Source organism: Equus quagga, chromosome 12 (assembly GCF_021613505.1).
Source record: "Equus quagga isolate Etosha38 chromosome 12, UCLA_HA_Equagga_1.0, whole genome shotgun sequence".
In the NCBI taxonomy this organism is placed as follows: Eukaryota; Metazoa; Chordata; class Mammalia; order Perissodactyla; family Equidae; genus Equus; species Equus quagga.
Window position 1 is genome coordinate 66,246,390 of NC_060278.1, and position 13,417 is coordinate 66,259,806.

At 36.9% G+C, this 13,417-nt stretch overlaps 1 protein-coding gene across 1 annotated transcript in view; it reads right to left on the bottom strand.

Moving 5' to 3' along the window:
- Positions 1-1,515: 1,515 nt before the first annotated feature.
- XRN2 (5'-3' exoribonuclease 2) overlaps positions 1,516-13,417 on the bottom strand; it is a 71,841-nt gene continuing 59,939 nt past the window's right edge. The window contains exons 28-30 of the mRNA XM_046678836.1: positions 9,580-9,643; positions 4,733-4,871; positions 1,516-2,058 (exon numbers count right to left, since the gene is read on the bottom strand). Of these exons, the coding sequence (XP_046534792.1) occupies positions 1,993-2,058; positions 4,733-4,871; positions 9,580-9,643 (269 nt within the window). The 3' untranslated portion in view covers positions 1,516-1,992. The remainder of the gene's footprint in view (positions 2,059-4,732; positions 4,872-9,579; positions 9,644-13,417) is intronic.

Sequence of the window (13,417 nt, forward strand, 5' to 3'; positions counted from 1 at the left end):
CACAATAAAGTCAGGCTGTTTCCAGGTTCTAAGATTTTTAAGCATCTTTACTATGAGCCCCCGAAAAACTGCCCTACTTAAATATAATGGAGTACAGTTAATTATTTAAAATTGGCCCGTTGACTTCACTTTTACATCCGAATATGGAGGGGATATTTATAGCTTTAGACATTTGATTTTAAAGTTCTAAAAAGCGTTTACTTGTTGAAATAACACGGCATTTTTCTGCAAGAGTCAAACATGGGAAAACTTGGAAAGAGATGGAGGAGGAATAGAGAGAGAAAGCAGCAGGGGTGAAGGAATGGAGCAGGCCCAGAAGAGAGCGTCCAGCAAGCTGGCAGATGTCCTTCAGGGCCACCACCTGTTAGAGGGAATCCAGCCATCACGCTTCCATCAGATGTCTTCAAAACAACACTTCCAACATTCATTTTCACATTTGATGTTTCAAAGTTACATTTAATTGTGAAAAGGCCAAGGGAAAACTGAATTATTTTACAGACACACTCATGATGGCTTAAAACAAAACCAAACCAAAGATCTGAGAAAACATTGGTTCTGTACAAGTGTGGGTTTTGGGTACCTATGGAGCTATACACATCAGGACATTTATATGGGCTCCTTTGGAACATGCAATACTTGATTTACGTGGCTATACATTTTAATATTTGGATAAACTCGAAAAATTTAACAGAAGGTATTAGCAGTACTTTACTGTATTGTGAAGGTAATATATAACGGCTGTGTTAATTTCCAGCAGAGAAACGCTTTGTCTCAACAGTAAAGGACCCTACTCTATTCACCCATCACCAGCAATGAACTCAATAGCTTCAAAATACCTTCCCATTCAAAGTTAAGGTGGGATTTTTCCCACATAAAACTAAGATTAACAAGTGTGCCTTAGCTGAATATTAAAGCAAAAATATCCTAAATCAGAAGTTCAAAGAGAATCCTTATTTTACAATCTTAGGCTAGAATGGAACAATGGAAACAAAGCAGCAAGACTCTGGATACGTGTATCCAAATTTGTTGTGGCGATGAAATGAAAATGCACCTGGAAGTGCTGTGTGTGAACTTCAAGCATAAATTTAAGGAATTATAGTGTGAGTAGTAGCAATAAAAAAAATGACTACAAATTAAATCTATTATGAAATAATGCATAAAATATGCTAAGGGAGCATAGACTAACTACAAATTAAACTTTTCAATTTTTCTGAAAGATTTAAAACAAGTCCTTAAAACTGGAGAAGTCTACATGAAATTTGTAAAATGTAAATAATTTATTCTCACAAAGATTTTACTGTTAGCCAAATCAGTAGTTGACAGACATACTAATACATGGGTTGGTTGGGTTGTCTTATCGACCATATCCTCTTAAAATTGACATCTTAATTGATTTTCTTTTGACATCAAATTGTAGAAATTTTTTTCTGCAAAACTGATTAAAAAAATAATGCTTGGCTGTGATTTTCAAAGCTGAAATACTGTAAAAGAATAAGAACACAAGAGACCAGAGGGTTTGTTTTTTTTTTTTTACTAAAGTCCAGAAATTTCCATAAGACAAGTACATTAATGAAATGTTTCCAAAGAAATACTGAACAATATATACTCTAGTTGGCTGAGGGTTCCAGCTCTAGAGTTCATACCTAATTCTTGTGCATTAAAAATCAGCATGGGTCTTAGATGATCTAGAATTCACTGTGTTTTGAAATCCACAGCTGGTTTGATTTTTAACCATAATGAAAAACCAGTATCCCTATTCCATCAAATGTGTTTTACAAGCAATAATAAATTCAGATCCACTGTATTATGCAACACACATCTTTGGAAAGCAACATAAAACAGTGAGATCAGATCAGTAGAAATATACACAGTTAAAAGAAATACACAAAGTACTGTAGTTTTATTAAAAACTACTATTTGAGAAAGAAATCTTTCCACAAATAGCATAAAATTGTAGAATGATGAAAGGATTTCGGAAAGCTTTACAAAAGCCTAATTCCAACTGTATCTTCCTGAAGGTGGTGGCAAAGGGTATTTCCTTCCTTCTCTGGGATATCCCTGAAAACAAGCAAAAGAAAGAGTTTATATTCTGGATTAACACCTCTGCAAGTAAATTAATTTTACATCTCTATGGAAAAAACACCATGAAGAAGCTGAATGTCTTAAAGATACATCACATGGAAGGTCTCCACAGCTTTATACAAAGCTTGCTGCAAAGCTGAACTCTAGCACACATGCTGTCACTGAAAACTAACCGAACAAGCCTTAACAAGCACTTAAGAAAATTCCTTAAAATGCACACAAATGAACTGTAGTTCAGCGTTTTGTGTAAAACACTAGTGGTTCTCAATCTTCCCTACCACTCCAAGCAGTAACTCAAGATACATTTTGGTAAGGTACCCACATCATTTTTAGACATATTACACTAGGAAAGTCACTTTGCTTAACCAAGCCGAGAGCGTGCTAAGTCAGTTAAGGCCTAATGAACTGTTTTCGTGACTTTTTTTTTGTTTAGCTATAAACAGTAGAGCATTAACACATTAAGTCAGTACATAATCAATTACTGGTGATATTCATAACCTACCCTGGTAGCTTGCAAGTAACTTTTCTGTACTACCTAAGATACATGACACCTCTTCTATCACAACTCCCTTTCTAGGCCTCCAGGATTCTGAAATGGACCCCATCCCCCAAGTTGTCACACAGAGCATTACATTAGAATATGAATATGTGCAGACCATCAAGGCCACAATGTAGACTAAGGCCTTGTTTAGTCATATAAACTTCACTAAAAATATCGTGAAGTCATAATTATATATTTTTTTTAAAGATTGGCACCTGAGCTAACAACTGTTGCCAATCTTCTCTTTTTTTTTCTTTTCTGCCTTTTCTCCCCAAATCCCACCAGTACATAGTTGCATATTTTAGTTGTGGGTCCTTCTAGTTGTGGCATGTGGGATGCCACCTCATCGTGGCCTAATGAGCAGTGCCATGTCCGCGCCCAGGATCCAACCAGCGAAACCCTGGGCCACCGAAGCGGAGTGCGTGAACTTAACCACTCAGCCACGGGGCTGGCCCCAATTATATTGTTTTTGATAATAAACTTCTACAACTTTATAGTGCTTTAAAAATTGTGATTTAATAAAAAGTGTCTCAGTGGAAAAGAGACCAAGGAAAAAAATGCATTTCTATAAGGTCCTAAGAGAATTATAAATTTACCAACAGTAAATTTAGAATTTACTGTTACCAGTCTAACAGCGGACAGTTCCTTTAAAGGGAAGATCTCTGAAGGAGGCAGGAAAAATGATGTACAGGGCACCCAGTCCCTAAAATTCCAGGCATTTTAGGGTTTCCATTTCTGACTTAGAAAATGAGGTGATAGGACTACACATTCTTCAAAGTTTCTTCTAGTTATAAATATGCCTTCATTTCAAAAATACTCATTATTAGATTGTCTAGTATCATCTTGACTCTAGTAGCATATCAATATACTGATAGGATTTTTAGAGGTCTTGGGCTGACAGCATTCAAAGTAAAATTATATGAACCGATTTTAATGAATTGTAATAAAATTCTCTCAAAAGACAATTAAGATGATTATTTTCTTGTAAAGTGAACAGAAACTTGTAAGAATACACCAAAAAAAGGGTAAAAAAAGACTTTTCTTAGTTGTCAAAAGACAGGTCTTACACATAGGGACAAATGGCAAGAAGCTGAGTTAGAAAATTAATATTCGAGGCACTGCAGAAGGCCTGTAGGCAACACCAGGTAAGCAATTTACAAACCACTGCACATCACCGCAGGTGCCGTATTCCACAAATACCACGTGCACTATAAACGGTAGCATGCCCATCCTGCTCTTGAGCAAAGATTTGATTAAAGAGCATGTAAATACTGGCCAGGGTGTCAAACGGCTGGGGGACAAATAGACTGAGGCAAATAGACTTCTGTCTTAAATATTGCTAAAACTGGATGCTATAAAGAGCAGGAAATGAAGCTTACATCTACTAAGCCTGTCTAGGAATCATCATACTTATTCAATGTAGCTATTAGCTATTAAATTTAGTAGACAAACGTGGAAAATTATGAAGGAGAGATTTCTGTCCATGAGAAATGATATCAGATTAATCAAGACAGGAGACTTCTAAGATAACAACTGAGGGGCTGGCCTGGTGGTGGTGTGCTTAAGTTCACGCACTCTGCTTCGGCGGCCAGGGGTTCCTGGGTTCAGATCCCAAGCACAGACCTACACACCACTCACCAAGCCATGCTGTGGCAGAATCCCACATACAAAATAGAAGAAGAATGGCACAGATGTTAGCTCAGGGCCAATCTTCCTCACACACAAAAAAAGATAACTGAAAAGACAGATTCTTACTTCCAGTTTCTAGAAAATTATTATGAGATTTAGTTTCTACTAAGACAAAGAGCACTACCCTTAAAGGATAAAAAATGTATTTAGGTGGCCAACTATATTTGGGCTAAATATCACTGACTGATATGATTAAAAAGGCTTTTGGGTTGGAAATTCTTCAGCATCTTCAAGACAGGAGCTATTTAGGGAGGCAGACACTCACCCTATATACATTTTTAATGAGGGACCCAAGTTCAGCTGAGCTATTCTATCAATATCTTATCCAGAAATGTTTTTAAGAAAATAGCAGTCCCAAGAGGCATGGCTAAGTACGAAGTAAGCAGTATGCTTTTCATCCCACAGTCCACTTTGTATCACCTGTCTCCCTCCACGATCATCACGTCTCGGTGGATACCCGCCGGGTCCGGCTAGCATCTGGTACTGGTTTGGCTGGAAGGCTGCATTTTGGGTTTGGAGCATCCGGTTCCATGGCAGCAGAGGTTCAGCCCCAACGCCTCTGTGGAAAAGCATCATGTTTGCATTAGAAGCCAAGCCTGTTATATAGCCAAAAGTCTAAAATAAAACTGGCAGGTATCATCTCCAAATTTTAGGACAATCCAATTTGCCCAGATTTGTCATATGGGATATACAGTATCAGAGTGGCCTCTATGTCCCTTATACCTAGTGTAGTCTAATATGTTTCATGAAGTATCAGCATTTATTAAAAAGGGCATTAAAACTCAACTGAATCAGAAAGATCTGACTTAAAATATATTTTGTTCAATTTCAATTGTGAAATTTCTTTTTTGGTCACTTAAAGATTTGAACCCAAGATCACCAAGGTGGTACATTTAACATGCTATCCAAAGAGTAAACATGTACAAGACGGAGAATGAGGCTTTATTTTAAAAAAATGTCCAGACTCATTCTTGGAGTTCATTCTTTCTAGTTAATTGCAGGTTGCAAATGAATTCTTACTGCTGAGCATTTTGAATCTAGGGTAGGGACTTGGTTGTTTTTTCCCAGCTATTATTCTGCTCAATATGTCAGAAGGTCTGATCGGGAGGAAACCTTTTCAAGTTCTATTGCTGCAGCTTTCAATTGACCACGGTGACCTAGCAACGTGAGCACTAATTGGCACGGGCTGACTGGCATTTGGTGCACAGTTTACATGGGAACACAGATTCGACAGCTATGAAAACCCAGTTTGCCGGCCCAGATTGTTAGTCAAAAGAAATGTTTTAATTGTCTTCAAGTGCCTATTTTAACTTTGTAGATATAAAGCAACAGGTATGATGTATTAAATCATAACAATTTAAAATTGTCACATAAACTTAATGTAGCAAAGATAGACCTTTTAAAGGCAATATCATTTAAGACACAACTTTCTCCTTGAGGCATTTTCCTCAACTTCCATTTTATAGAACAGTCACTACAAAGAAACAGAAGCAAAATTCTCCAGTATATTTTAACGTTAGAAGGTTTGGGGCCATTAGAGATGTTAGGAAGAATTACAACAAAACTTTAAATTTGCTAAAGCACTGACTAGCTAGTATTAGCTGTAACCGTATCAGCAGAGAAATTTCACTTCCTACGTCTTAGGGAAAAAAGCCTGAAGTTGTGCTCATTGAGTAATGCATTCTTACAGCTATTCAGGCCTGAATCCATCCTCTCGACCCCCTACTCTCCTCCCTTCACTTGGAGCTTGCCTTTTTCTTTTTTTTTTAAACACCAGAGATGATTATTTTTGTGTGATGACTCAAAGAACAGCTCTCTGAAGAACTCTAGAGAGGCCAATGCTGTTCTTCACAGCAGTGAAACCAAAGCTCTAATAACATAATTTGCTGTAAGTGAACCAAAATAAAATAAAAAATAAATCTGTATCTTAGAAACAATATGCATATATTCAGGGCTTTTGATTATTTTTCAGGTTCCTTACTAATACAAATACATTTTAGCAAGAGTGCTTCATCTGTTTGGCAAGAACAGGTCTGTGCACAGAGACAGGAATGGTCTCTTCTGGTCTCTGCAGGAGTGAGGGGTTGGGGTTTGTGCTGTGACCAAGGAGGCTCATCAAAACTGGGCCATTGACGCAAAACACACACCAAAAACGCAACTCACATACGGTATTAACTGTGATCAAATTTTCTTTTCAGTTTTACAATGATAAAACTCACTCAACTGAGTTTCAGAAAATCTGCTGGTATGGATAATACGCATTATAAATTTTATATTACTTTATGTTTTAAAAATAGGTTAGGAACACAGCTACAGTTTAAAAACACAAAGTTCTCCTTTTTGTTTGAAATGATTATTTCAGATGTTTTTGACAAAGATAATTTTTATAAAAATAATTACAATTAAGCAGAAAAAACAAAATAAGAAAGGCATGTTCTACCCTGTTTTGCTTTTTACAGGCAGAAAGGTCTTTTATTTCCCACAAGTTTATATTTCTATACTAATTATATTAATTTGCAAATACTTACAAACCGAAATTTTCTTTGGAAAATACATTTTACATCTGGAATGGAAGGTCGAGGTTGACACATTTTAACTGTTTAAAATTAGCAGCTAATGACTGGGACAACTTACTGAAGCATTAGCATCGCGGACGGCAACAAAGACGTTTCTGAATTACTGTTTTGGAAAACAGCTGGTAATGTCAAGTTACTTCTATCACTTTGGATATTTTTAACTTACACATATGGCAAATCAGAGTTTTTAAAGAAGTGGCACAACTGAGCTTAACACTCAGAAGTTAAAACTAAATGGCTGCCTTGGATTTGGCCAGAAAAGAGAAGACATGTCCACTGGCAAGAAGAATACACACAGTGGGGCAGAATGCAGTAATGAAGAGAACTCCAATGCTGGACATCTCCGCTTAATATCAGCACTACTAACACCAGGCGGTCTGTGTGTGGGAGACAAGGAGGGTGTGTTCCTGTTGTATTTTTAAACGAAATAAATACACGGACTGTAAATACCTCAAAGTAGAAAATAATTCAAGAAACAGTGTAGTTTAGGAAAAAAGGTACATTCAAAATGTTCTTTTCTAACAGGGTTCTCAACCAAACCCTCAAAGTAGTGTTGTGGAAAAGAATTGAACTAAGGATCAGTAAAGCCTGGTTCTGATAAGAATTCTACTACTTACGAGCTGTGACATCTCAGCAAAGCCAAAGTGACTGAGTTTATATTTTCTCCTCTATGTCTTCTAAGGTCAGAATGGTCAGACTGACAGGTGCTATAGAAATGATGATATACTGTATCTGCTATAGGCGAATGGAGAAGTTTAGGGTAGAAAATTCAAACTTTGTTTTCTTTATGAATAAATGGTATATTTCTTAAATGACCACAATTTAAGACATAAGAGAGAATTCTATTATGCTCATATTTAACTTTTGCTTTAAGGCATGATTTTAAGTTTCTCACCAAAACTAAACCAAAAATGTCCCCCGAAAACCTGTCCTTAATCTGTTGGGTTCACAAAGCCAGTCAGGACAATACTGGTACTTGGCTAGGGCAGAAGAACAAAAAAATGATGGATATCAGGACAATGGTGATGATCTTAGTAGCTAACTTTTACTGTGTACAGGGAAAGAAAGCTGCTGGGACTGAAGAAAGAATGCCTCAGAAGTGGAATCCTCCCTTTGAAGTCCGTATGGCTTTACTGTAATACTATGCTCAAAGTACTCTGATGAGTTCTGTTAGAGTGAAAAGTTTCGTAGTGAAGACATGAGAGAGACCTTAGGTAAGCTACTGGATCTGTATGCCTCAGTTTCCTCATCTGTAAAAACATCATCATCAACTTCAAAGGGTTGCTAGGAGGAATAAACAAAGTCTATTTCTAAAAGCACGTTAGCACAGTGCTAACACTTCATAAGCAGATGATAAATATTAGTGATTATTAATAATATGGGGAAGAAGAAAGTAACAAAGTTGGGAAACCAAGTCTTAAACTCAACAAATCTAATGCAGAAAGACAATTATTTAAAATGAGATAGTTCTCATGATAATATGTAATTTAGAAAAAATTTACCCCTTACTCATTTGTCTGAAAATGATGCTACTCTAAGGATGTTAACGTAGTACATACATTGTGCTCTGAGCACTTATACTGAAAACAAAACATAAATATAAGCATGAGTAGTCATCTTAAATTTAAAATGTAGTTTGCACTAAGTAGTTGATACTATTAATAAACAATTGTTCTTGAAGAAAATAATGAAGTTTTGGAGTCTCTACAGAAAGAGTTTTCTTAAAAGGGGAACAGCATTTATAACCCTGTTCATAATAACACGATGCGTTTTAGATGTGAAGAGATCAGACTGCTAAATCAGTAGAAGAAAGGGGAACAAAACAGAGTGAACTGGGAAGGCAAAGAAGGAAGCCTTACTATGATGGGGCTTAATTTGTTTTAGCATTTACTGATGCTGACAAAACCAGCATGAAATGATAGATTTTAAAGCTGCCCTTTAAAAAATTATTCTACAGATGTTAATAGAATTATTCATAACATGCCTAGCTGTCTTGTCATGTAGAAACCACCTGACTTAGGAGCACACAACTCATCAATGAAAGAACACATGTCAAACATCCCTTGTTATTAAACCATGTCACATTCTTCCTAGTCCGTGGTACTTATTAGACTGCAGATCCCATAATCCTCTTCTGAGTCCCTTCTGCGTTTAATTCAGTTCAGTCTTAAGTAGTTAAAGAAACTGTTTTCAGTGGCAACTAATAACTACTGACCTACAGTGACACTGCCCTACAATAGGCTTGTCAGCCCTGAAAAAGTTGTACCAAAGAAGCTGATTAGGACTTCAAGAGGTTTGTAGCCAGAATCAATGGTTGGTCTGTACTAATGCTGCACTGCCGGCACAGCAGTGATAAAAGTGGAACACCATTAGTTATGCCTCATTAAGCTGCACAACCCTTCCAAAAAGAAATTTGTTTAGCCTGACCAAAACCTAATACAATTTTAAGCTCTCTGTGTTGCATTTTTCAGCTCAAAAGCTTCAGTAAAATACAGGCCAAGAACCAAGAAAAGTAGAAAAGTATATAAACATGAGTCTTTTACTTCAATGTGTTAACTATCTATTTTCCTAGAGGACAGGCACAAAACAAACCATTTAGAGGCAAGAAAGTATATTTCAAACCATGGAGAAAGCCCAAACCTCAAAATGTTGATGGGGAAAAGATTTAAGTCATCTTTGCTTTAATGTTACCTGTCAAATCTCTGCTGCTGGAAAAGGGGAGGAGGCCCTCGCCAGGAATCCTGGGGCCTCATGTCTGGAAAATAAATAGGGAAGGGTTAAACGGAAGATTTTTTAAAGTAATCACATATTAAGCTACCTACATATTTTATAATTAAAAATTCTTGAAAACAAATCTGAGATAGAATTTAAACCAAATAAACTAGCATAATTACACACACTGAAAATGTAAAAAGATACGAAACCAACAGGGTGGGTAAATTTTTTGGGTTTTTTATTATTTTTCCTTTGATAACGAAACAGTTTTAGAAACCTTGGTCATTAAACTTACACATTTCTCTCACTCACTATATATGTGTGCATGTGTACGTAAAGATATATATTCTTTTCACATTTGTATTTTAAATGCTGTACAAAAGGAAGGGATTTAGGGTTTTTCCATGAACACAAACTGAACTAATAATAACTTTAATAAAAATTCTGAAATTTCCCCCGTAAACATGCAAACTGGAAAGGAATCCTGACTTACCCAGCTATTATAACATAAAGTAGAGAGTACACAATCTCTCCAACACAGGCCAGGAAGACATGGAAATGAAGGAACCACCACCTTTTCTATTGTTTTCCACCAGTCAAAATTCTTCCCCTAATACAAAGCTGAACTAGCAACATCTAATAAGAAACAAAAGGCTGCTGCTCCTCCACATAAACGGGATGAAAGGAACACCCTACAACACAGGTCAGCCAGGGCGCTCAGTAGCTCAGCAGGTCACTATGAACTAACCATCACTCCGGTCTCCAGTCTTACAGTCACCTTGGCCACCCTTCAGCAGGGTCTGCATGTGACCTAATTAAAACAGCTAGTTCCAGGAGTTGTCTAATGAGTTTACTGTGTGAGGACAGTAACCTCCTCCAGACTCCGGAGACCCAAGGACAACAAGGCTTACCATAATGTATTCAGGCTCACATTTTAATGGAAACACAAACTAGAAACATGCTTTTCAAAATTACTTTCTTAAAGGAAAGAAGAAATGAAAGCTTATCTCTGGTTAGGAACCAAAAAAATGCAATCCAGCTTGACTTAAAAGAAAGAAAAGTAGAACTGTGCTTTAAAAATCCTGTACGCAGGAAAATATAACAAGTAAAGTATCTGGCTGCTTACAATGATTCCAGCATCAAACTGGCTACTTCTGCTCCAGGCTTCCTCCCACCTCAACACGGCTGACAACGGCAGACTGAAGAAAGTTTCCAAAAGGGACAAGCTACCCCCTAGGGGAGCAGCTGTGAGGAGTGGCGATAGCTCACTGCCCCTGAGTCCATGGTTAGCACCAGGGGTTTCCAGCAGCCAGACCCACAAGATGCTTCTCTCGGAAAGGAACAAGGAAGCCTTCACTACCACTACTTTCACACAGAATCTCATTTTGCATTTAAAGAAGGGTGGCACCTCTAGACAATCTGAACTAAGTGCCTTTTTTCTCTCTTAAACTTAACTAGTAGTAGTCAAACTGAGGAACAATGCTGAGGAGGTTTCACCGTGGTCATTAGATATTCAAAACCTAAATGCAAACTCAGGAAGCTAAGTGCCGCACAATCCACAGAAAAGAGGGCAAGAAGGATCCCTAGTGTAGGCCGAGACTAACTTCTGAATCACTACTACACACTACTCACTATCAGAAAAGCATAATCAGAAGAGGTAAACCCAGAAACTCTTACAAAAACAGCAATCAGTTCATCTGTGTGGTTAGTTTCTATGGAAAAATGTTTAAGATATACTTATCTCAACACATAAAAGATTTTCAATGATCACATTTATGAGAAGGCACTCTACTGAAAGTAAAATCAACATTTGGGCCACTTTTTCTGATCATTACTTTGTTAAACTTGAAGTCCACTGGTCTATTCAGATATTATATAAAAATTAGTTTACTGAGAACTGGTTAAAATGTTCCCAAAGTGTTTTATTTTAGTGTCTCACATACACAAAATTAGCTAATATAACAAAAGTCAAAAGAAATACAGTGAATTTCATTTGGACCCCTGTCTAGTTCTGTACTTTACATGTCCCAGAATCACTGTGGTTATCCTGGAAACACGTCCCTTTTTACCATTAAAACTGAATTCCGTGAATCTGGTTCCACAGTATCTCTTTATATATGCTATCATCACAGACTACATACTCTCCATCGTACTTACAGAGGCTTCCACATAGGATCCCTAATAATTTAAAATTGAATGAAGAAAATAAAAAGACACATCTACAATAAGAAAAGTCTTCAAGGGGCCGGCCCCATGGCTGAGCGGTTAAGTTCATGCGCTCCACTTCGGCAGTCCTGGGTTTTGCCAGTTCGAATCCTGGGTGCAGACATGGCACCGCTCATCAAGCAATGCTGAGTCAGCATCCCACATACCACAACTAGAAGGACTCACAACTAAAAAAAATATATACAACTATGTACCGGGGAGCTTTGGGGAGAAAAACGAAAAATAAAATCTTTAAAAAAAAAAAAGAAAAGTCTTCAGAAATGCTTATCCTAATATTTTATGAAAAATAAAGGCAGAAAAACAACCTTGTATATTTTCTCCTAGAAACAGTACAAGGGGAGTTTGAAAAGTCATCACCATCAGGAATACATACTCACTAGATTCAAATATACTGCATGTTAGATTAAGCACATCAATATTTCTAAGCAGAATTAACGTAAAGTTCATTAAGCATAAATGCTTTTTGTGGAGGGGGAACCCTTCTCCATAGTCTTGCCAATACACCCATTAAGAACCCAGAAAAAGGAAAAAGTCCTATTCCATCACTTTCAGTACATCAGGTGCTTCCTGCTCTATTTTGCTTTTACTATATCTTACCTCCAGAGCAATTTTTTTTCACATAAATCAATGCCAGCACATGCAAAATCTAGAGTTTTTTGTTAAAACCTAAGCAAATTTTCTAAGACATAAAAGTTGTCACACAATTATTAAAACATCTCTTGCTTTCAATACAAAAAACAAAAATAAGAAGGCTCAAGAAAAAAACTTCAAGGCTACTTTCAAACAAACCTCTTCATGTGGCTCTGAACAATATATATAAGCCCTTAAGTATTCATAAAACAGAAATATTTCCTGACTGATAAGTAATGAAGTAGAAGGTAAAACAAACTGATCATTCATTTGTATGGCTCTAACAGAAGATCCATTTGAGAGGGAGAAAAAAAATCCCGAGATAGTGAATTGCACTTCAGAAAGGTACAGGCGAGAGGAGGGAAAATGACAGTTAATTTTTTCCTTGGGTCTTTAAAAACTCACCCCTTTCCTAGAGCTCTAAGGCCACATAAACCAAGGCTTCACCAACAGCTCCTCAAGTGACAATTTACCTAATCAGCATGGCAATCACAGAAAAGAGTCCATGTTTACTGATTGCACTAATCAAAAACCTCTTTTCAAATGCAGCTGATTGACAAGTTTACCAACTAAAATGAAGAGAAGTGACCTATGAGGTTCTCTGGGCTGCAGACACGAAATGCTTTATTGACACTGAGTACTCAGGGCTGCACTGACTCCAACAAGTTATCAGTACCCAAACAATGACTCATCAGCCAAAAGCTGACACATCGAAGACCAACAGTAAGAAACACCTAGGAGACGATTGACAGAGAGTTGGCAGTTTGACCAAATGGCCCTTCTAGAGTGTAATTTTGTACCACATGAAGAAAATAAGTATAATCTTAAAATTTTTTTTAAAGATTAAACAGTTAGATCTCAATTTTACTAAAACAAACATTTCTGACCAAATTTTTAAGTTCAAAATTCTACAAAAAGGAAAGGTGATCTTTTTATCATTTAATACTTTCACGGCACT